Source organism: Balaenoptera borealis (genome assembly GCF_965194805.1).
Source record: "Balaenoptera borealis genome assembly, chromosome: 6".
Taxonomy (NCBI): Eukaryota; Metazoa; Chordata; class Mammalia; order Artiodactyla; family Balaenopteridae; genus Balaenoptera; species Balaenoptera borealis.
The window spans coordinates 61984404-62009172 of record NC_138863.1 but is presented as its reverse complement, the minus strand read 5'-3'; the positions used below and the strand labels follow the sequence as shown (position 1 = coordinate 62009172).

General features: G+C 36.5%; 1 protein-coding gene across 7 annotated transcripts in view; it reads left to right on the top strand.

Annotated features, from left to right (window-relative positions):
• Window positions 1-24467, top strand: part of ERICH2 (glutamate rich 2) — a 30728-nt gene extending 6261 nt beyond the window's left edge. For 3 of the 7 annotated variants that reach the window (XM_082395452.1, XM_082395451.1, XM_082395450.1), the window contains 5 exons: window positions 4360-4390; window positions 4599-4647; window positions 16765-16822; window positions 23553-23624; window positions 24269-24467. In XM_082395452.1, coding sequence (XP_082251578.1) covers window positions 4618-4647; window positions 16765-16822; window positions 23553-23624; window positions 24269-24390 — 282 coding nt within the window. In that variant the 5' untranslated portion in view covers window positions 4360-4390; window positions 4599-4617 and the 3' untranslated portion in view covers window positions 24391-24467. Of the gene's footprint in view, window positions 1-4359; window positions 4391-4598; window positions 4648-13155; window positions 13344-16738; window positions 16823-23552; window positions 23625-24268 lie in introns of those variants that run through there. The other 4 variants (XM_082395448.1, XM_082395447.1, XM_082395449.1 and 1 more) reach the window with 3 other exon arrangements.
• The last annotated feature ends 302 nt before the right edge of the window (window positions 24468-24769 follow it).

Here is a 24769-nt window from a genome sequence, read left to right as displayed (position 1 = left end):
TCCAAAAGGCAGAGGGTGTATTTGGTAGAGTCGAAGTGCTGATTAAATGAATGTTGTGATGTTAACATTAACCATAATCAGTAGTTATGAATCTACAAGGTGTGCACTTACATACTGTTCTTTCTGGAAACCATGACTCCAATTTGAACAGGTACCACTGGGTGGAGGAGAGAATTGAAGTAGCACAAGGCCAACATAACAGCTCACGTGCCTGTAAGAGGTGGATAAACAAAGAGGTGGATACAAACGGTATTGCAAATTTTACATCGTATTTTTTAATAGATAATACATTTATTTTATTTGAAGTTCAAGAGGTACAATGGACGTAAAGTAAAAAAACTCCCTCCCACCCCAGTCCTGCAGCTATCTCTGTTTCCTCCCCAGTCAACCAATATTATCAGTTTCCTTTATGAAAACATTTCCTTTCAGAGAGATTTTTTGCTATTAATACTCAATTGAAAAATACATAGTTGTGCAATGGCCGTACCTTTTTCTGACCAATTATCAGTCTCTGCTTTAACTTTACTTGTGTTCTCAATTACTCTCCTTTTTCCCTGGAGTCAGTGATCTTTCTAAGCAAGTATCATTACTTTAGGGCTTATGTGATTAATTAATTAATTAAAAGTCCTTAGAGCTAGTCTGCTTGTCTCAATCGCAGTAAAGCCTCCTTTTTGTTTCCCTAAGCAATCTTAATCAGCCCCATAGGGCCCCAGTTTTTCGTTTGGCTAAAACATCAAGTTGTTTCTACCATGTCCCTCCTGTGTGCCGGGCAGTGTGCTAAACTCTTTACCCAGATCATCCTATTTAATCCTTATAATGATCCAATGAAGTTGGCACCGTTGTGATCCCTGATTTACAGACAGAGGAACTGAGGCCTACAGAAATTAACTTACCCAAGCTTACATGGGAAGTGGCAGAACTGGGACGTGAACCCAGTGTCTTTACTCAACAGCACAGTTCTTTTTTTTTTTTTTTAATTGAAATATAGTTGATTTACAATGTTGTGTTAGTTTCTGGTGTACAGCAAAGTGATTCAAATATATATATATATGTGTATATATATGTATATGCACATACATATATATATATTCTTTTTCATATTCTTTTCCATTATGGCTTAATTACAAGTTACTGAATGTAGTTCCCTATGCTATAGAGTAGGATCTTATTGTTTTTCTATTTTATATATAGTAGTTTGTATCTGCTAATCCCAAACTCCTAATTTATTCCTTTCCCTACTTTCCCCTTTGATAACCATAAATTTGTTTTCTGTATCTGTGAGTCTGTTTCTGTTTTGTAAATGAGTTCACTTATATCATGTTTTTAGATTCCACATATAAGTGATATCATATGATGTTTGTCTTTCTCTGACTGACTTCACTTAGTATGATTATCTCTAGGTCCATCCATGTTGCTTCAAATGGCATTATTTCATTCTTTTTTATGGCTGAGTAATAGTATCCCATCATATATATATGATGGAATATTATATATATATGTTATATATATATTATATGTAAATATACATATATATAATATATATATACCACATCTTCTTTATCCATTCATCTGTTGATGGACATTTAGGCTGTTTCCATGTCTTGGCTGTTGTAAATAGTGCTGCTATGAACATTGAGGTGCATGTATCTTTTTTGAATTAGAGTTTTCTCTGGATATACGCCCAGGAGTGGGATTAGCTGGATCATATGGTAACTCTATTTATAGTTTTTTTAAGGAACCTCCATACTGTTCTCCATAGTGCCTGCACCAACTTACATTCCCACCAACAGTGTAGGAGAGTTCCCTTTTCTCCACACCCTCTCCAGCATTTATTATTTGTAGACTTTTTCATGATAGCCATTCTGACCAGTGTGAGGTGATACCTCATTGTGGTTTTGATTTGCATTTCTCTAATAATTAGCGATGCTGAGCATCTTTTCATGTGCCCGTTGGCCATCTGTATGTCTTCTTTGGAGAAATGTCTATTTAGGTCTTCCACTCATTTTTGGATTGGGTTGGTTGTTTGTTTTTGTTTTTGGGCCATGCCTCACAGATTGTGGGATCTTAGTTCCCCGACCAGGGATTGAACCCAGGCCCTCGGCAGTGAGAGTGTAGAGTCCTAACCACTGGACCACCAGGGAATTCACAGGTTGTTTGGTTTTTTTTAATATTGAGTTGTACAAGCTGTCGTATATTTTGGAAATTAATCCCTTGTTGGTTGCATTGTTTGCAAATATTTTCTCCCATTCCATAGGTTGTCTTTTTGTTTTGTTTATGATTTCCTTCGCTGTGCAAAAGCTTTTAAGTTTGATTAGGTCCCATTTGTTTGTTTTTGCTTTTATTTCTTTTGCCTTGGGAGACTGACCTTAGAAAACACTGCTATGATTTATGTCTGAGAATATTTTGCCTATGTTCTCTTTCAGGAGTTTTTGGTGTCATGTCTTAAATTTAGGTCTTTAAACCAGTTTGAGTTTATTTTTGTATATGGTGTGAGGGAGTGTTCTATTGTCATTGATTTACATGCAGCTCTCCAGCTTTCCCAACACCACTTGCTGAAGAGACTGTCTCTTCTCCATAATATATTCTTGCCTCCTTTGTCGTAGACTAATTTACCTTAGGTGTGTGGGTTTATTTCTGAAGAGCCCCAGCTCTTGAGTATTACTCCGTACTGCCTCCCAAAGAATTCAATTTTATGAAAGGAGATTGAATGAACATTTCCTAGGTAATGATAAAGCTAGACCTAGCAGAGACTGGGTTTCCATCAAGGGCTGGGATCTGTTCATCCTAGGTTTTTCTTTACCAGGTGAAAATGGGAGGAGAATTTTATGCACTGATGTTGCATCCAGGTGAAGGGTAGAATGTAGCAATCCATAAAGACCCTAGAGCTAGAAAGGAAAGGAAATCTCTAAATATAAAGGGGAGACCCAGACGTATGGGTACCCACAGAATGTGGGCATCTGTGGTATGTAAGTACCTCTCAGGAGAGGCCATCTTAGATTTCTTCTGTTAAGATCTTATTTGGTTCATTACTGCATTGTTTTGGCTTCTGAGCTCCACTGCTGTAGAGAATCAGAAGTAAAATCTTTTATTTATCCTAGAGTTTGGTCTTCTACAGCTGTTTTTCCCAAAAAGATGCCTTGCTTTTCTGATGGACTTTAGCTCTCTGTGAGCTTCTCAGAGGGATAATCAAATTAATACATATATAATGTCTGGCTTGAGCAGGGTTCCCCAGAAAACAAAGCCTACGGCAAAAGTTTGTGCACTACTGCTTTATTCCAGAGTGCAAATCAGTGTGAGGGAGACACATTTAAAAAGAGAAAAACTTAATGCAAATAAATGAAGCTTCTCTTTTATTGTCTACAATTTTGGTCCTGAATTTTATATTCCAGAAATCCCTAGGTATTACTACTTATAATTTTTAAAGCCTGGCTTGGGATATGGGGACAAGTGTTAGGGGAGGAGAGGCAAGTGAATTATTACTTATGAAAAATTTAAGTGTGGCATCTCTCATACATTAAAAAAAAAACCCTTAAAAGTTGATTTTTCTCTTTACAATTAGAATGAAATTTATCCAGGTATATAAAGGGCTAAGTTATAGGAAAATCAGTCTATATAGACTAACTTTAAAAAGGTACACATTCAAAGAGAAAACATTGTAAGTATTAATAAACTCATAAAGGAACTTATAAGGTAAGAATTATATTTTTAAATGCATCTTTGGAGAAAATCAAAGGTTAATTTCTAAATGCATTTATTGAAATAATATTTAAAATACTGTATCTTGAAATATGGAAAAACTTCTAGTTCTGGCTAATATACACTCTGTAAAGGTGTTTTTCATAACACGGATGAACTGGAATGTGGCAGGTAGTTTGGTTTATGTGTTGTTTTGCTTTGTTAAAGTGGAGGCAAAAGCAGTGTTGTAAACATGCGCCATACTGAATTTATGGTTTCTGGGGGTCAGCTCAGTAGGAAAGGGGCACCTCAACCTGCTGTATTGTATTTGGATCCAGATCTAGGGTCCAAGTTACATAAACCCAAAAAGGTAACAGAGAATTAGAGGCTAATTTAATACATCACTTTTCTAACATGCAAAATTTTTCCTATAGCTCTTTTTATGTAAACTCCAAGGTGAAATGGGGAAAAGGGGAAGCATTAATTTCTCTAGGCTTTTTTAAAATCTAATTTCATAAACCAGAAGAATGATGTTTTTCACTTAGGATGAAAGTAATGCTACTAAAAACAAAACCAAAATACATGCTTACTACCCTGCTGACAGACCGACTTCTGCATTCTATTTTATTTATATTCTAAATTTATACAAGTGTTTAAAGCAGTAAATATTTTGGTTTTTTGCAGGAATCATCTAGACAAGACAGAAGCTGTAAAGGTAAGTGTATATAAACTACTTTTTAGGATGCTTTAGTTCTATTTTACCATCAGTTTATATAGTTTTGGAATAATTGGCTTTAGTATAAAATTACATTTTAGCCTAGATAATAGAAATGTTCATATAAAGGTTATGAATAAATTATTTCAAATACCTCAAACTAAAATAATACTGATAATGCTAGTTTTTATTTCTGCTTCTCTTTTAGGCACCAAAATAAGGACAGAATGGCCGATTGCTACTGTTTGATCCAAAGGGTAAATGATTTATTACTTAAAAAGAATATGTTTGACCACCCTTTTGTCCTAAATATTAAGAAGATAGTCTACAGGGATGGTTGAGTGTGGTTGAAAGACTTAGCAATTAAATCCTTTATTATACTGTCTGTCACTCAAACAATGCCTAAATATTTGCCAGTCAGGAATTTCTATTAAGCACATCACTACTGATAAAATACTGGGTTGATTTTTTTCTTCTCTTTCGGAAAAAGTGATGATTGAACCAAATGAAGCAATGTTAGAGTAAGAAGATGTCTCTGGTTGTGCATCTGATCTATCACATGCCTTTTAAGCAATTAGAACTAGATAATGCAATCATTTGTCACCCAATTAAATTTGAAAGGCCAGAAATGCATGGATTAGCACTTAGCTTTTGCTTCAGTCAAAGCAATTGTTACTTAGATAAGAGGACATTTAAAATGAGAACTGAATTTTGATAAAAATGTAGGGGTATAGATAATATTCAAACCTACTTTTTAAATGCTTAAACACTAAGTATTCTGTATTTTACTTACATAACTTTCATCACTCATTCCTGTTTCACTTTGATACTTGCTCTCTTCTTTGAGAATATCATTTTAAAGGAATACTTACCTTAAAATCAAACAGACTCTTTGTTTACTATGAGAAGAACCATTACTACTAAATTAGGAAAATAATCACCCCAACTAGTTGAAGAGATTGATATTAAAAAAGAATCATAGCCCGGTTTCAATTTGGTAGCTAAATATTAAGTACCTGCTTTGTTCAAGGCACTGATTCTGATAATTCATCAGAGCCCTTCCTGCTATGATCGTCTCCTCTCCCCTGAAAAAAATTCAATTATTTATTCCATGAAAAATTACACTTTGAAAGTTGATTGTTAAACACATTCATGGGGATCAATTATTGATAAATTGGTAGGTGCCGTTCTAGTGGGATTCTATTCAAATTGATACTATTTTGAATTATTCTGAATATTATTGGCTGGGAAAAATTATACCTTATGCAACATATATTTCAGTTTTCATACTGTCAAAGCTAAAAATTAAAATTAGGGTCCACCTTGACTTTTGTTGTAAATTATATAGTAAAGATGTATTTTTATACTAAAGAGAAGGTAATGTATTACAGATCAATGACAGAGAATCTGTGCTTATTTTAGATTAAATGTTATAGACAACCAGAAAAAAATAAATGCCCCATTAAGTATATTAATCTGGATGTAATTATTTATTATATATCCTATTACATGGTTGAATATCTTTAAATTAAAAATCTAAGAAAAATTTTAGTAGTCTTTGAGGGAAATAGGATATAACTTTCAGTAATACTAATGGGAGTTAGTAGTCATTAGTGAAAATAAATTCTATCATGTCTATGAACCCCGATGTTCATAGGCTGTGATAAGCAGTGTTGGAACTGGAGCAAGGGGTAACCCACATCCTGAGGTAGTTAAAACCCAGAGGGTAAATGAAATGCAGTCTGGGCCGAAATAGAAAAGCAGAGTGACGGCCTGTTCTCTTGATCTCATTAATAATTGCATCTGTTTATCAAACTGCTTTTTGCAAGGGCAGTATGATCATGTTCCCTTCACTTGCAGAGAAGAGTTTAGGTTTGGGTTTGGTTTGGTTGTTGTTTGGAGTGGGGGAGAGAGGGATAGGTAGGTAGCCAGTAAGCTTCACAGGTGCATGGCTTTGTCACCTCAGGTACTCCACCCAGAGGTGAAGGTAAACAGAGCCAGTCCTGGAAAAAAAAGATCAAGTAGGAAAACAGAAAATCATGGGGGACCTTTACTTGAGGAGCAGTGTGACTGACCTGCAGAGTTGATGGATTTTCTCAGTATAGCTTTACATTCCACTCTCCACCCCACTTCTGGCTCCGTAGTCTGACAGGCAAGGGGAATTTCCCAAAAGGTCCTATCCAGGTTGGATTAGGGAGAACTAGAAATTTTCTTTCCCCACCAGTTCTTTGCCTTAATCTTCTGATTGATTCTTCATTCTAATCCGAGCCACAAGGAGTGTGTGAACTTTATTAACCAGGAGTTTCAAACTTCTCTGTACACAAAGCCCAAATAACTCATTTCCGTCTTTCCTCATGGATCCTGTCTGTCAAAGATTTTGTCTACCCAAAAAATGGCACTTAATTAACAAACTATTTTCAGCAGTAAAAGTAAAGTATGTCTTTAATGCTGGACAAAGTGTTATAGATCTTGGACCTTTGATCTGTTGGTTTTTCGTCAAGCTTTCAAGTACACATAAAGATGTGAGGGGAAAATGGGTAAAGCAAACCCACAGCACTCAACTCTTGCAGTTTGAAAAAATTGCATCTATCGGTTATTCCATAATCGTATATTTTATCTTTTCTAAAATGTATGACACATTATTTTTTACTCCCATTTTTGCACTTTAAGTAAATGCCTCTTTAGATGCAGACCAACATTGGCAAGCAAACTTTATACCTCACCAACACAAGTCTCTCTAAATGTAGCGAAGACAGTCTCAGAAAAGTAAGTTTTAATTAATTTTGTTTTTATGCTCATGGTTTTTTGGGGTTTTTGTTTTTGTTTTTGTTTTGACCGCACCTTGTGGCATGAAGGATCTTAGTTCTCTGACCAGGGATCGAACCCGTGCCCCCTGCAGTGGAAGTGCGGAGTCCTAACCACTGGACTGCCAGGGAAGTCCCTCATGTTTGATAAATGTAAATCATTTTAAAACAAAGTTTAAAATATAAACTTTAAAAAATTATTAATTCCAATAGAAATTTGGGGACATTTCATAAATATGCCTAGTGTGCTTAACATACTAATTAATTCTAAAACCTAGGTTATCCACCCTCTGGTGTAAATACGGTCCAGTGGGATATCTAACTTGACTAACTCTCTAACCTTAGTAGATACTAAAGTAAATACTTCCCATCTTCCAAAGTAAAAATTTGAATCTTTCCTCAATTGTAATTGTATTTAAAGAAAACATATTTTAGAGTATACTGGTTATCTATTTTTGTTAAATGGTTAGAAGCATTGTTATCATAAATAATGTCACTTTCTCAAATGAAATCAACAGATGATAGTTGAAGAGCAGGTTGGAGTTTGGTCCTCTGCTTCTTTGAGACTGTACACAAGATAGACTTTATATCAGAAAGTGAGCAGAAAAGGAATTCACATTTTACTGTTAAAATGATGATTTGGTCGCTTCTCATATGTATTTTTATGGCATGTTCACTGCTTCTCAAATAGTAATATCCTATTTATCTTCAGGTCATTGAGTATGTTGGCTTCCTCCATGTTAGGACATTAAGATTATTAAAGGCATTTCAAATTATTCAAATATCCAGAACTAGACTAGCTAAATTCCCTTCTTTAGGGATATAACTTAGTGAATATATAAGTACCATATTTCATAGATTCTGAAGCATGCATATTTTAACATCTCTACTTGACACTGCTTTTTCTTTCTTAATAACAGTATGTCTTATAATAAATAGGTGATATCTTTGGATGGACCTAGAGATTATCATACTAAGTGAATAAGTCAGACAGAGAAAGACAAATATTATATGACATCACTTATATGTGGAATCTAAAAAATAATACAAATAAACTTATTTACAAGACAGAAACAGACTCACAAACCTAGAAAACAAATTTATGATTACCAAAGGGGAAAAGTGGGGAGGGATAAATTAGGAATATGGAATTAACAGATACACACTACTATATATAAAATAGATAAACAACAAGGTCCTACTGTATAGCACAGGGAACTATATTCAGTATCTTATAATAACCTATAAAGGAAAAGAATCTGAAAAAGATACATATATATGTGTGTGTGTATATATATGTATCTGAATCACTTTGCTGTACACCTGAAACTAACACAACATTGTAAATCAACTATAGTTCAATTTAAAAAAAAAAAAGAGGAAGGAAAAATGGTATCTTAGATTCAATGAAACACTGTAATTCGTGGCTGGGAAAAGGCAGTGAAATCCTCCTTTTATCTAGATTAGATATTAGAGTATATGAATTCTAGTAATTACTTGTGGTGACCTTTGGCATAATAGGACTCTCACCATGCTAGAAACTGAATACTTAAGTGACTTCTCAACTTTTCATGTGTAGGGTTTCTTCTTGGATGCGCTCTTTCACAATTAGAAAATCAAGGAGGGCAGAGGTAGAACAAATGTAAATCATCTTTGCTTTGTATTTTTCATCAACAGAGTGGGGTTTTGCTTTAGCTGCATATACTGGGGAGGTGAAGATTTCATTCCCTCCCATAGTATTAAGAATATAACAAGCTGTTCAGCATATTTGCTAAAGCACTGTGCAAATCACTAACTTCACTACTAATGTTCTAGATTCACATTTCAATAGGGATAAAACAGAGCTACCATAACTTAGGGGAAAAAATAATAACACTTTACATCTTTTTATATCTTTCCATGAAAACTAGAAGTTGAATTTTTTAAACTCAGTACAGGAGACACATTAAAATAATCACATTAAAGGAGATACAAAAAACGAACTTGGGGTTATTTTTCCGCCAACATGGGTGCCTGTCTTTGTAAACAGAGTGCACCACACAAGAATCCTCTGTCTCAATGTGTTATCTGTTGACATGAGGTATCAGGCTTGAAGGCTAAAAGAGAAAATTAACCCATTTTTATCTCAGCCATTTAATGAAAAAGCAGGCTACTTTGTATTATGACCAGGGGTTAATATTAGTGTTGGACTCCATAAGCATAGCATTTATTTTTTTTAATTTAAATTTATTTATTTATAGCTGTGTTGGATCTTCGTTGCTGCACATGGGCTTTATCTAGTTGTGACAAGGCGGGGCCTACTCTTCGTTGCGGTGCGCAGGCTTCTCATTGCAGTGGCTTCTCGTTGTGGAGCATGGTCTCTAGGTGCACGGGCTTCAGTAGTTGTGGCACACGGGCTCAGTAGTTGTGGCTCGCGTGCTCTAGAGCACAGGCTCAGTAGTTGTGGTGTATGGGCTTAGGTGCTCCGCAGCATGTGGGATCTTTTCAGACGAGGGATCGAACCCTTGTCCCCTGCATTGGCAGGCAGATCCTTAACCACTGCGCCACCAGGGAAGTCCCAAGCATAGCATTTAGCAATGGTAAGAACTGACTTACAAACTTAAAAAAAAAAAAGAAAAAAGAAACCTGAAGGCTAGTATTCCTTAAATAGTTTTATTCCATCATATCACAATGATATGCCAGGAACATTCAGGTAATGGATTGCGTATATGCTCTATGTTAACTCTGAAAAGATTCTAAGAATCATTACACAATGACAAATGCCCAATAGAAATAGAATTTTAATCATTAGTAAAACTTATTTTTAATGCTTTTCCACAAAGAAGATATTGCATTTTAGCTATTTATTGTTGGTGTGTTATATTGCGTGTTTATATTAAATGTATGTATGAACCCATATAGAACCTTAAACAGAATTGTGACCTAGAAAAGTGTTTTTTCACTATCTACTTTAACATTTAGTAAGGAAGTCGCTTCAAAAAATATTGAAAGTAAAGTCTCTTTAAAGAATTTTACCGAAAATAGAATATCTCCAAAGAGTATTGAAAATAAATATATAGAAACAAATCTACAGTCTAAGATATGGTCATCTTCCTTCTTAAAAGAAAGCACAGGTAATAATATTAGTTTTATTTGAGTAACTTTAGCTTCTAATTCAGCCCTCCTTCTCTAGGACCTTTGGGATGTCGACAACTTGTAGGTCTGGAGCGGGTTGTGGGAATCAGTAATTTTTCAAACTCAGGTACCGGATGATTCTGATATGCAGTCAGGTGGGATCTATGGGTATACATTACATAAAATGATAATGATAGGGTATTCAATTTTAGAATGAATTGAAATACCTGTGAAAGCATTAACAAGTTCCGTCCATTCAACAGTGGTTTACTGAGTGCCAGGCACTTGTTTAGAAGCTGTGGATATAATAGTTAGCAAATGGCCAAGATCCTTGCCCTTATGGAATTCACATAGATAGCCAGCTATTAAACACTAATAATAAACAAACACAAATAAGACAGTGACAGGTTGGGATGGGTGCTATAATATAAACAAATGGCACCTGGAAGAGGGAGAACTACCTAGATCTAGGGATCAGGAAACCTCTCTCATGATACTCAGTGTTTGTGAATTGAATGAGTTCCTGTGACATCACATAAAGTTCTTAATTCCCTATTATGACCAGTGTGATGAGTCGGTGAACAGGCTGGGTACACATTGGAAGATTAGAGTGGCTATGAGCCGACAGAGACTGTAAAGGAAACAGGTAGATAGACTGAATAGCCCAGGCATCCCACTCTTGGAAGGACTTGTTATCCCTTTTGAGGATAGATAGTACCTTTTGCTTCGAGTGAGGAGTTTTCCCAGCTTTTTCTTTTTTTGGCCTGCTTTTTCTTAACATTTTCTTCTCTCAACCTTTCCTAGATTTCCTCATTTTCTTCTTTCTAACACCAGTGTTTCTACACTATTTAGAGTAGCTCATGGCCACACTCCCATCAAAGAAGACATCTCAAGACTTCCCAGACACTCAAAGTCTTACAAGAAGGGGATGATGTAGCACAAGTTAAGGTTGAAACTGTGAAATTCATCTGTAGAGCCAAAAAACTTGGCAAGCTCAATAGTGTTTCCCAAAGAGATAATTTTAGGAAACACAGCGTAAGTTTTTTTTAAATTACTTTAATAGTAGTATATTTTAATGTGTATTAGAAAAAAATAATATAAGACCTGGTGAAGAATATGGACTCCAGAGCCAAACTGACTCCCAGATCTACCCTAATTAGTGGTGTGAAGTTGGGCAAGTTATTTAACCTGTCTGTCTCTCAGTTTCATCTATGAATGGGATAAAAATAGTACACACCTCATTGAGATGGTGAGAGAATTAGATGAGTTAATATATGTAGTATTCAGAAGAGTAATGGCATATAATATTTGCTATGATTATTATATCTTACTTTCATTAGTACCTCCATCAGTTTTGTGGATGATAATATTTATGATCTGGCAAAATTCCTAAGTTAAAAAAGTAAATTAAAAAAAAATTAAGTAAATAGTATAGGTGATACTCTCATATAGCAAAATGGATGGAGATAGTATATTACTGAAATTTGGAAAATGTTTCAATAGCTTGTGCCATGGAGGTTTTACCTCTTAAATATTTCTCTAATATGTCTCCTCCTCTCAATCCCTATTTTAACAATGTCCTGTCAACCATCTCTTTCACCTGGACTTTTTAAAGACACCTCTAACCACCTCTCTCCCTGCTCTTTGTTTTTGTTTTTTTTTTCTGTCTGCCTTCAAATACACTTTCCACCCTGGTATCCAGGTATTCCTTCAGAAGTTCAGAATTGATCATTCTTGTTTCCCTACTTAAATCTTTCATGACTACTTTGTTTCCCTACTTTTAAATCCTTCATTCTTAGGATAAAGTTCTAACTCCAAGGCCCACAAGACTCCATTATCCAGCTTGTACCCCTCTGGCTACATCTGTCACCATTTCAGCCTCAACTTTGACCCATACGCAACAACAAAGTGCTTGTAGCTCCACACACATTCTTTTTTCACTGGTTCATGCTGTCCCCTCTCCTTGGAAAAACTGATCCACTCAGACGAGGATGGGGCTCTCCTTCGGTCTCCCATGTACCTAGTACACATCTTTATCACTTACTGCCATACTGTTTCATAATTATCCATTATGTTTCTGACTCCCCAGTTAGAGTGTGAGCACCCTGAGGTCAATGACTGTTCATTTTTGTGTTCCTGGGACTCAACATAGTGCTAGGCACCGAATGGGTAGTCAGAGTAGTGCTTATTTTTTATTTTTCAGTCATCTATGTTTGGTCATAGACACTGTGACTTGACATTAAGAAAAATCATTAATAATGTTATGTAACTTCTGTTTATATCTGGAACACTTCACATGTATCTCTTCCTAATTTGTGTGTGTGTGTGTGTGTGTGTGTGTGTGTGTGTACAGAGAGAGAGAGAACTTTATTCTCAAGTATCCAAGCAGTGAGTACTTGCCTAAGAAGAATTACTTTTCAACCTCTATAGTCTTACTTTTACTTTCCAAGCTCTTTATTTTGCATTTACATTCCTATAAGAACAATTTAAGAAAAGTATTTCTGTGGATAGAATAGCATTAATTTCTTTTTTCTGGAAGTTATTTTATTCTTTATAAACAAAACCGTTTTCCATTTATTACAATTTCAAGCACCAAACAACACTAACATCAGCTCAGTATTATCGGTTTGGGTTTTTTCCTGTTTCACTTAGCAGTTTTATTACCTTTTTCGGAAATGGAAATCAGGTAAATTTATTGCAGTGATGTTTAGTCATGAAAAAAAATCCAGAACAGGAGGGCATATAGTAAACATGTACACTTGCTACATTATAGTTTAGGAGTGACCGTTTTAAATTTTTGAATACGTTTCAATATTTATTGATTAAATTATATGTATTCTTTTCTAGGTGAAATGAGCAAAAATGTAGTCATTACGGAGCAGGAGAAAAATAATGAATGTTCCCCTGAGGATACTGATGATAAGTTGTCTGAATCAACAGATGATGATGGTGAGGATGATACCAGTGATGAAGATAATGAGGAAGACAGTAACCCTAATAAGGATACTCATGCCCCATTAGAGTTAATGACAGAAGTAAGTTTTACTCGTATGTTATAACTCAAGAAACTTAAAAATATTAAAATAGCTGAATAGTATATAGTCTTGCAGACTAAAAAAAATAGTTAAAATATCCTTGCCCACACACAGATGCTTACCTCGTTACTCATCTTTCTTACTACTTTCACCAGGGTAGAGATGAGAGAAGATTCTAGAAGTGACTCAAAGTATTCTGGTAAAGACAGAAGCAGGAATAAGAGAAGTTTTGGCATAAAACTCTTCAAAGACTGCTTTAAGAAAAACTTTCTACTTACTGGGTACCATGCTAGTTACTTGGGATATTTAGAGATAAATAAGAAAGACATGACTTACCCTTGAGAACTAACAGGCACATATTTTGTATATAATGCAATTTATAATAAAATGAAATATGTGCTAGTAGAGGTGTTTGTAAAGTTCTCTGGGAACTGGGAGGATTAAGTGACTAATTGAGAAAAGAAGCAGGAGAAACGGGGGGTAAAGGAAGGATTTTTAGAGGAAGAGACATGAATGGAATCTTAGAAACTTGAAGAGGGACGTGTAGGAATTCATCTGGTAAACATATCAAGGAGGTGTTCCTGACATAGGAAACAACATTGGCAAAGGCATTGAAGCCTGAAACGTCACATGCGAAAATTGTACATAAACGTTTGCTGATAATTCTATGGAGAACAAAACAGTTTTACCTCACTTGTTGTGGTGTCACAGTCTACCTTTAATTAATATTACACAACTTCATGTATATCATAAGAACTTCATAACAGTATATTTTAATTTCCCCCTTCTCATCCTTTGTATTTTTGTTGTCATATGTTTTACTTGTACATGTGTTATAAGCCCCACAATACATTGTTCTTTTTGTTTTAGATGGTTAGCTCTCTTTTAAAGTGATTTTTTTTAATGGAAAATATCTTTTTTTGGAAGACATTTCTGGTGTTCTTCATAGCTCTGTGTAGATCCAAATTTCTACCTGATATTATTTTCCTTTTACCTGAAAAGCTTCCCTTACTATTTCTTATAATGCAGTTCTGCTGGAAATGAATTCTCTCAGCTTTTGTTTGTCTGAAAAGTCTTAATTTCACCTTCATTTTTAAAGGATTTGATAGCTGGAGATTCTAAGGGGGGGGCATGTTTTTTTTAGTACTTTGAAAGGTTGCTCCATTCTCTCACATTTTGCATAGCTTTAGACAAGATGTCTGCTGTTATTCTTATTTTTATTTACATGTATATGTCTTTTTTACCATCTTCCAAATTTTTTTCATATGTATTATTTTTGGCAATTTGATTATGATATGCCTTGATGTGGCCTATTTCTTCTGTTCATTGAGATTCTTGGACCTATGAGTTTATAGTTTTCACCAGGTTTGGAAAATGTTCAGTAATTAAGTCTTCAAATATTTTTTCTGATCTCCGCCCTCCCTCTCTTCATCTGGGCTACAATTATACATATGTTAGACCACCCAATATTGTCCCAAAAGTCACTGATGTTCCCTTTGTCTCCTGTTTTTCTCTATATGTTTTTAAAAATATGTATTTATTTATTTATTTTTGGCTACACTGGGTCTTAGTTGTGGCACGTGGGCTCTCTAGTTGTGGTGTGCAGGCTTAGTTGCCCCACAGCATGTGGGATCATAGTTCCACAACCAGGGATCGAACCCATGTCCCCTACATTGGAAGGCAGATTCTTTACCACTGGACCACCAGGGAAGTCCCTCTATGTATTTTATTTTAGAAATTTCTAATGCTCTGTGTTCAAGTTCATGATCTTTTCTTTGCAGTTATAATCTGATGTTAAGTCCATCTCCCTCCTTCTCTCCCTCTCCCTCCCTAGCCCCCTATATATGTGTGTGTGTATATATATATATATATATATATATATATATATTCATTTTAGGTATCCTGTTTATCATCTCTAGAAGGTTTCTTTAAATATTTTTGTAACTATCATTTCTCGCCTCATCATGTTCAGATTTTCTCTACTCTTGAGCATATGGCATATATTTATAATGGCTATTTTAACATGTTTGTCTGCAATGCTATCATCTCTGTCAACTCTAGGTCAGTTTCTATTGATTAAGTTTTCTCCTGCCTATAGGTCATATTTTCCTGCATCTTTGCATGCCTGGTAATTTTTTACCAAATCCTAGATGTTGTAAATTTTATGTCCTTGGATACAAACTTTTGTTGTTGGACTTTGATCTGGGACAGTTGAGTTACTTAGAAATAGGTTTCTCCTTTTGTGTTTTGCTTTTTAACTTTGTTGGGAGGATCCAGGGCAACCTTTATAGTGTAGGGACACTACTAAGGCAATACCCTTATGAGGACTCTTCCCAGCGCTCTCTGTATTAAGAGGACCTTCCACTCTGGCTGGAGAGAACATGAGTTCCTCTCAGCCCTGTGTGAGGTCCAGTGAGTATTCCATCTGCTCATTCTAGTGATTCTTTCTGCAGCCTCAGTTTCTTAATACTCATATGCAGATCAAAACCAGCCAAAGACTCTTTAATATTACTTCATGTCCCTATCTCTTGCAGAGTAAACCTAGTGTACCTGCAAATGGTTCAGAATATGTGACACACAAGCAAGAACAATTAACCGAGTGTAGGCTTCTTTTTTTAATGGAAGGTGTCTAAATAACTAATAATAGAAGATCAGTAAATTGTGGAGCCTAAGTAAGTAAAAGAATATACAAGAATATTTAATTCCATGGGGAGAAAATGACCATGATATGTGGTGTATTTTTTAAAAGTTATTGAATAATCCTAGTTTTTGTAAATATATATGTGTTCATTTATGGAAAAAATACTAAATGTTCATGGAGATGTTAAAAATAAACATCTCTAAATGGAAAAATATAGATGCTATTTAATTGGGGACAGAATGTGTTTATTTAGCATTTAAATTTCCTACCTACAAAAGTATACATACAAATATTACTTTGTAATAAAAAAAAATACAATAAAAATAGTAAAAGCAAAACTAGATGGAATAAGGGCAATCACTACTGGAAAATATTGAATATACATAATTGTAAATCTATATTTTTTTACTAAGTATTGTCATGTAATTATGGATTAAGTTCACAAATAAAAGCTGTATCTGAACCAAAGGGATATTAAAGTGATTAAAGTCTTCAGAGTCTATGCCAGTTGAATCAACCTGTGTATTCTCAAATTGTTCAGTAGTGTGTACACTGTGTGGCTGCAGCAAAGCAGAGGCATCATACTTAGTCTGTGTGGCCTTAAATAGTCCTTAAATAGTCCTCATTAACTGCCTGATTACAGACTCAGTCCTGGAAAAACAAGTAAAAGTTAAAAGCAAAATAGTTAATCATTAATGGAATATTTTCTAGGGAGTTTATAATTGACATTTAAATTCTCTGTGAAACTACATAGCTGAAGAATTTCTGAATGTTTTCCAGTTCCTGAGAGCAGAAATGGGCCAAGACTACCGTTTGGCAAAAAAATTATGTCAGATGAGTAAGTACAAAATACTTTTCCGTTTTCCAATCTTCTCTGTTTCCAAATACATTCCATAATATGTAAGATGGTTTGATTATCATACAGCTAATGAATTCTCTGATAGTGTCTCAGTGAATCCTTGATAGTAAAAATTGGTATAAGGACTAATTTAGACTTCTAGAGTAACTTTGAGTGGGATAAAATGACAGAGACTAATTACACCATTAGAAAATCAGTCAAAATCCTTAGCCTCAGGATAACGGGTTAGTAGCATTATGCCTTTAGATTCAAAGAAGTGTTGTGTAGTGCAGGAAGCCTTACTTAACATGCAATTATTCCACAAATATTTGAGTACCTACGTGTGCCAGGCACTGTTCTAGGCACTGGACAGATAACGATCCCACATGTATATCTAGTTTCAGACAGATAACAAATTTATCTGTAACTAGCGTGTCACAGATGATAGGTGCTATGGAGAAAAATAAAGCAGGGAAGAAGGAGTAGAAAATACTGGGAGGGAGACAAAGCAGTTTTAAGTAGGATGGTCTAGGAAGGCCTCACTGGAAGACTAGAGCAAACATCCTGAAGAAGTTGAGGAAGTGAGTCCTGTCATCTGGAGGAAGTGTGTCCCAGGCAAGACTAATAGCAAATGTGCTGAGAATAAGCCAGTGGAAGTGTGATAGGAGATGAGGTCGGAGAGCTTACAGGTCAGGGGTTGTGCAGATTGCATAACACCTTTCGCAGCTTAAGGACCTTGGCTTTTTCTCTGAGTGAGGTGGGAAACCACTGGACACCTTTGAGTAGAGGAATGATGTGAACTACCTTATTTTTCTGTCTTTGGGTTTTAGTGGTTTGACTTGACGTTCAAAATGGTGGTGGTTTTCTTTGTATTTAAGCAAAGAAAGGTTTGGGAGGTTTGCTGAGTTTCTTAACTCTGTGGGTTGATGTTTTCATCAACTTTGAGGATTTCTTGGCCATTAACCTTCAAAGATTGCCTCTGCCATATTCTCTCTCTTCTCTTCCTGGGTCTCCAATTACACATAAATTAGACTTCTTTTCATGGTGTCCCACATGTATCTTATACTCAGCTCTGTTTTTTCCAGTTCTTTCTATTTCTATGCTTCAGTTTGGATATCTTCTATTGACCTGTTTTTTGAGTTAATTTATCCTCTCTTTTGCTGTGTCCAATCTGCTGTTAAAACTGTCTAGTGAATTCTTAATTTCAAGGATTGTATTTTCCAATTTTAGAAAGTCTATCTAATGATTTTGAAAGATTCCAGCTCTCTGTCAAAATCCATAATCTTTTCAACTATTTTGCCCATCTTTTTCTCTTACTTCATTAGTCTTAGTTATTTTAAAGGAGAAAATGGCAACTCTACAATTAAACTTTATTAATAATGGACTTGAAATATTAACTATTGTAGACCTGTCTTATGGTTAAAATCTTTTAGTGAAAATGTAGTGTAGGGACATGGGGTCTACTCTCCCTTGCCTCACAGAGTCCCCACTGTGGATACAGTATTCTTAAATCATCAGCTAATTTTTAAAATGGGTTTCTTGAATGCTTTAACACTACCTATCTCATATCCAAAATAATTTGCCTTGTTTAATCCTTTCAAGCACTTTTGACCTTTAGAGCCATCGATTAAAATATTTCAATCAAAACTATTTCTGGTGGCCCACAAACAGAATTTCCAATCAGAAAGAGTCCTTAGAGAGAGAATCATGTCCAGTGCTCTGTTTTTATAAATAATGAAACTGAAGCAGAGAGAGGTTAAGCAGCTTGTGCAGCCCTGCTCAGGGAGCAAGTGACACAGCCAGAACTGGAACCCCAGCCTCCTTTTCCCTCAACTACTTTTCTTCTCTGTGTGGCTGGTATAGAAGGGAGTGATTTTGTAGCTCTAGCTCCCAGTTCTCTGAGTTTTTCTTGTGGAGCTTAATTGTAGGAAAATTTACATATTGTATTATATTTTTATATTCATCAATCATTTTAGAAAAGCCTCTGGCCAAAGCTTACAAAATATAGACACTGATATCACCACATCTGTCAGTAAGTTTTGGCTGTTAGCCCAAACTGTAAACAGTAGGCGCTCAGTATAATGCTTATGGAACTGACATACCAGTGCACATGCATTAAGTGCCAGGTCAGTGGGGATGAAAAAGTTCAAACTGATATATCTTAATGGGGTTATATTCCTTTAAAAACTCACTCCTTTCCTTCCAACCAGTAAATATTGAGCACTAACTCTGTACCAGACATTATGCTGGGAGCTGGAGAGAAAGCAAAACTCAGAGCACACATGCTCTAAACCCTTTTGGGGTTGATATCAGATGTGGTTTGCACTCTTACGGCTCTTCCAGTAATGCTGTTTACTCTTTTCTGTCCATGGCAAATAGTGGTGCCTCTAAAACTAAGGACTAAACTCTAGGAAAAGAAGCTATGGAGTGCCCTAAGACAGGCACCGTGATCCAGGCAGCCAAATGGGAAAGAGCTGCTCCCAAGAGGAAGAAGAGGCTGATGGGAAATGTGGGCAAAAAGGCCCAGAGAACGTGGGTAGAGAGCAGGGGTGTGCAAAGTAAGATTGGCTACCCCTGAGGCAGATTGCCAGCCAAGGATGTAAAAATTAGGGAGGCCCCGGTTTTGCAAAGCCAGGCAAGTTCAAGGAAGAACAGAGAGTTGTAGACAGACTGTGTTCCAGGGAGAAGGAAGTGCTAGTTCTTTGATGCCAATAGGAACACTTCGCTGAGGGCTTACCCAAAGTCCCTCTCTGTGTTCAGAGCAACAGACAAAACAAATTTTTTTCATCTAGCATGGACCCCAAAATATTATATGTAAATTCTTACAGCATAGATATTCTTTTTCTAAAAAATTTTTTGAAGGATAGTTGATTTACAATGTTGTGTTAATTTCTACTCTACAGCAAAGTGATTCAGTTATACATATATATATATACATTCTTTTTCATATTCTTTTCCATTATAGTTTATCACAGGATAGTGAGTATAGTTCCCTATGCTATACAGTAGGATCTTGTTGTTTATCCACTCTATATATAATAGTTTGCATCTACTAACCCCAAACTCCCAACCCGTCCCTCCCTCACCACCCTCCCCTTGGCAACCACAAGTCTGTTCTCTACAGCATAGATATTCTTTGGTCTCTTTTTTCCCCCATCTTCTAGCTCTTCCATGGAACACTCCACCTTTCTCTATACATATATTTATAAAGTTATGCATGTAAACATAGATTGTGTATTTACATTTTTATGTATTTATATATGTATATATTGAACACCTACTATGGGAACATTAAACATACATTGTTTAATTCTTACAGCAATTCCATGAGGCAGATATGATTAACCCCATTTTACAGATGAGCAAAGTGAGGCTAGCAAGGAGAACTAATTCACCCAAAGTCACACAGCTACCCAGTGGTAAAGCTAGGATTAGATCCCAGGTCTGGCTTGAGAACCTATGATTTCTTGCTATATTTCCATTTCCTCATTTGATTAATAAGCTTATATTTCTGGTTAAGTAGGCAGAGACTTGGAAAAGAGATGCCTTTATGAATCAATCAGATTGAAATGGCTCCTATAAGTTGACTAATATATATATATTTTTTTTTAAACAATGTGTTTCTTAAAGTCAGGCAGCTCTCTTTTTTTTTTTTTAGAAATTCACATTCTTTTATTTATTTATTTATTTTTATTTATGACTGTGTTGAGTCCTCGTTTCTGTGCGAGGGCTTTCTCCAGTTGCGGCAAGCGGGGACCACTCCTCATCGCGGTGCGCGGGCCTCTCACCATCGCGGCCTCTCTTGTTGCGGAGCACAGGCTCCAGACGCGCAGGCTCAGCAATTGTGGCTCACGGGCCCAGTTGCTCCGTGGCATGTGGGATCTTCCCAGACCAGGGCTCGAACCCGTGTCCCCTGCATTGGCAGGCAGACTCTCAACCACTGCGCCACCAGGGAAGCCCCTGACTAATATATTTTTTATTTGTATCTAAGGCAACTAGTTTATATGAAATACTGCATCTTTGTCCCTGCAGAAATGTTTTACAAATCCATTCTCTTGAATTAAGTCTCCAGTTCCTGGTGTGTTTCCTTGCCGTCCAATCACGGTATAGTCATTTGTATCTTCACTTGGCTGCAGGGCTTCCCATCCTGCATCCCAGGTGCAAATGGGTTCTTTTCTTTTTATCCTGCCTTCTAAAAAAGTTGTTGGTGAAGCCTTGGAAAAGTGGTTTTTAAATGAGACTGCAAGTCAAGAGTCCCAAGTACTTTTCTTCATTTATCTCACGATTGACTGTGAGATTTTCTGTCAATCTTCCCATTTCTTGGTCTCTTTACCTGCAGCCCAGTCATCGCAGGGTGCCAACACTTCTGCTCACAGGCAGCCCGGGATTCTACAAAAATAACTTTTAAGCCTTGAAGACCTACTCTGTCAATTATAATGATTGTAAATGTTTAAGAATAATGGCCTGAAAACCAAAATGGTTCTCATCATTATGGGTCTAACACAAATACAGGTGTATCTTGAGAAAAGAAAGTTCCTATAAAGTTTTCTATTTATTTTTGAGTAAAATAAATCACCCTTTCTTATTAGCCTAGAGTATAATTTTATCAAGGCATAAAAGGACTGCTTCCTATTCAGTTGTCTATATTCATCTATTCCTTTTTTTTTTTTTTTTTTTTAATGTTTTGAAGGCTCCACCTCTGTGTCAGGTACTCTCTTAGGGCTGCAACAGTGAACAAGACCAACAGTCTGTCTACCCTAGCATAGCCTCCTGTCTGAGGGCCTTAGAGCTCCGTGGGCAGCAGAATCCCCAGCTCCCTGCCCCAGCCCTTCAGCCAGAAGGAGGCATCCACTGCACACTTAGGAGGGAACCGAGCCTTTCTCCAGGCCCAGAACCACTCCAGGAAAACTAATAATCAACATTTATTCAGCACCTACCATGCACCAAGGACTAAATTAAGTATTTATCTTTATCTGTATTATCTGTTTGATTCATCAGAACAGCCTGATGTGGTCAACAGTATTATTACAGATAAGGGAACTGAGGTACAGAGACATTCAATACTTTCCCCAAGGTGACCCAGCTAGACAGTGGCAGAGCCAGGGTTCACATCTGTGACAGTCTTTCTTCAGGGTCCATACCGGCCTCTGCTTATGGGCCCCGGTTGGGAAACAACTCCCAGAACATCAACTGCATGTGCTAAGGGCTTCTCTTGCCTTTTTACAAACCCTACTAGCCTGTCAAAGAGTCAAAAAGAGTTTTTTATTTATCACCTAGGATGGATATTGCAGGGCTAAGTTTCAAAGCACATACCTTTCCCTCACTCTGAAAATTGACAATTGCCAGCAGTTTTTGTTAAACCCTGAGAATAGCTGATGCCATACTCCACTCCCATGGAATAATCCTAACTCCAACATGAAATTTTCTAAGCTGTGTTCCAAGGAATATTAGTTCAAGATTTCTTAGTAAGTGTTCCACCAAAAAAGGATTCCATGGGGATAATAAATTGGGGAAACCACATTCTCCTCTCTGTAAGATCCATAGTAGTTATGAGCATATTAATGGCTATGTAAAATCCTGCAGTTGCTCCTTACTGTAAGCTTTACCTGATTAACTTCATTAGCCTAGTTTCCCAGATACATATTAACATCTTAAGAAACTAGTATCTCAAGGAGCAAGTTGGAGAAACTCTGCTCTAGAAAGAGGCTTAGCCTCAGAGAAAGATTTAGACTGCTAAATTATTTTAGTCTAAGTTAAAATGTACAAACAGTCACTTTTATCAGAAGCCTTAAAAGATGTATAAATACCCCTAGAAGCCTTAAAAGCATGTTCTGAGCAGGTGCACACTCATGCTAACCCAGATTGATGGTACATTGTTATATTAGGAATTAGGAAATAAAGACCTTGGTTTGGTGTGTCAGGATGAAAGCCATATGGGGTGAGGCCCTCTGAGCCATTGGGGCCTAGTTGAACCATCCACAATTCTCTGTCTCACTCTTAGCCAGGCAAATAGCACACTTGATGTTTCAGTGCCCCCTGGGGGCCATCAAGATATTACGCAGGAGTCACAACATTTAAATGGATGATGCAGAATTATGAATACACCTCAAGGCAGGTAGGAAGAAGGCAGAGAGAGAGATCTGTAGAGCAAGAGCTGAAAAAATAAACTAGTCTAGAAAACTCTGAAACAAAAGGTGTAAATCTTTCTGGCCTCTAGGACATTGGTAACATACTAACAGGCCTAAAAAATCTATTGATATGGTCCAAAGGAAAGATGACACATTCACATAAAGGATCAGCAAAAAGGAATAAATAGCACTTAAAAACAATGGGTCTGATGAAGAGATGAGAGTGCTGTTAAGTAGGCGATGACTAGGGTGTCATTAGTAAAGTCTCCATGTTTTGCGGGATTTGTACCTTGTTTGGGGAATGCTTATAGTCAAGAAACACTTTGGCTACAGGCCCATGAGGCATGCCTCATAGTGATAGAGATTTCCTTCTTTGGGCAGGAGGTAGAAACTAGAATGCGGATTATTTCCCTTACAAAGCACCTAAGATAAGTAGAACGTTTTCTCTATTTGCACTTAGATATACCCATGGTATAATTGTTGGTGGTTTTGCTTTGTGCATTTTCACTTACTCTCATTGACAGTTTCAGTCTCATCCTGAAGAGGCTGTTTGCTGAAACACTTCGAACACTAATAACATGCATTCTGTTGTCCATTTTCAGTCCTAATCTATGAACCAGAAAATCCGGAGGCCAAGGAGTTTTTCTCACTTATTGAAGAAATGCTGCTGATGGGTAAATTTAAAAATTGAAATTACTTGTTTCTCATAGAACTATGAGCAGTCACTATTTAAAAATCCATTATCCCAGGAGATTGGCAAAGTATATCCTCAGGAAGTGGTTAAGAAAAGGCTAAATGATCGTCTTGGATGGTTTCATGAAACCGGCTTGTCCTCTGTGGATGGTCAAGATGACTCCCTTTCCTCTGTGGGGTGGAACTGCCCAAGCAAAGCAGGCTCCCTGGGCACAAGGTATTGGGCACTGACAGAGTCCTCAGAGGGAACAGAACCTGCTAACTGTGCCAGGCACTAAAGGGATTATCCCACAGTTCCAAGCAAAGCCAATACCCTCTAAATCACCCTGAATCTCACTTTACTCTTATTCTATTTAAGTAAGAATTAAGTTGACAGTAGTAAAAAATATTTTTATAGGCCAATGTTTTAAATATATTTTAAATCCACAAACATCTTTATGCCAGTAAGAATATGTTCTTCTTTGTGCAACTGCTTTGACCCTACATGCAGTTAGCATATTTCAGCTCAGTTCTCACATTCCAAAAATATGTATTTCTTAGTGGCGGGGAAACAAGGAGAATTGTGATTTTTCAGGGTAGAAATATTAAGAAACATTTTAAGCAAGTCTCTCCCTTTCTGTGGCAGAGAAATCTCAAAATCTGGAGGAAGATGATGAAGAGAGTGAAGAAGACAGTAGCAGTGAGGGTGAAGGGGAGAGCAGTGAGGACCCAAGTGAAGAAAGCTCTGATGAATGTGAAGATGGGTGATGAGAGTTGCTGCTATCGTTTAATCTTCATGTGTGTTCATTACTGTATACTATGGAAATATAAAGAAGAGAGCTGCATTTCAGTCTAACTGTTCTTTATTTGGTACAGAGTTCTTTTAATTTATCCGTATTAGTTTGAGCTCCTTCTTAATATTTAGATTTTAGCTCAAGGTGAGCTACTCAGAGAGGGAAGTAATCATTGAAAACACATAGCACTAACTATGTGCCAGGTGCTGTTCTATACACATTAATTTGTTGAATCCAGCAAACCCATGAGGTTAGCACTGTTATGCCCATTCAACAGATGAGAAAACTGAGGCACAGAGAGGGTGGGTCATTTGCCCAGCATCATATACCTGTTGATCGGTAGAGCCTAGATT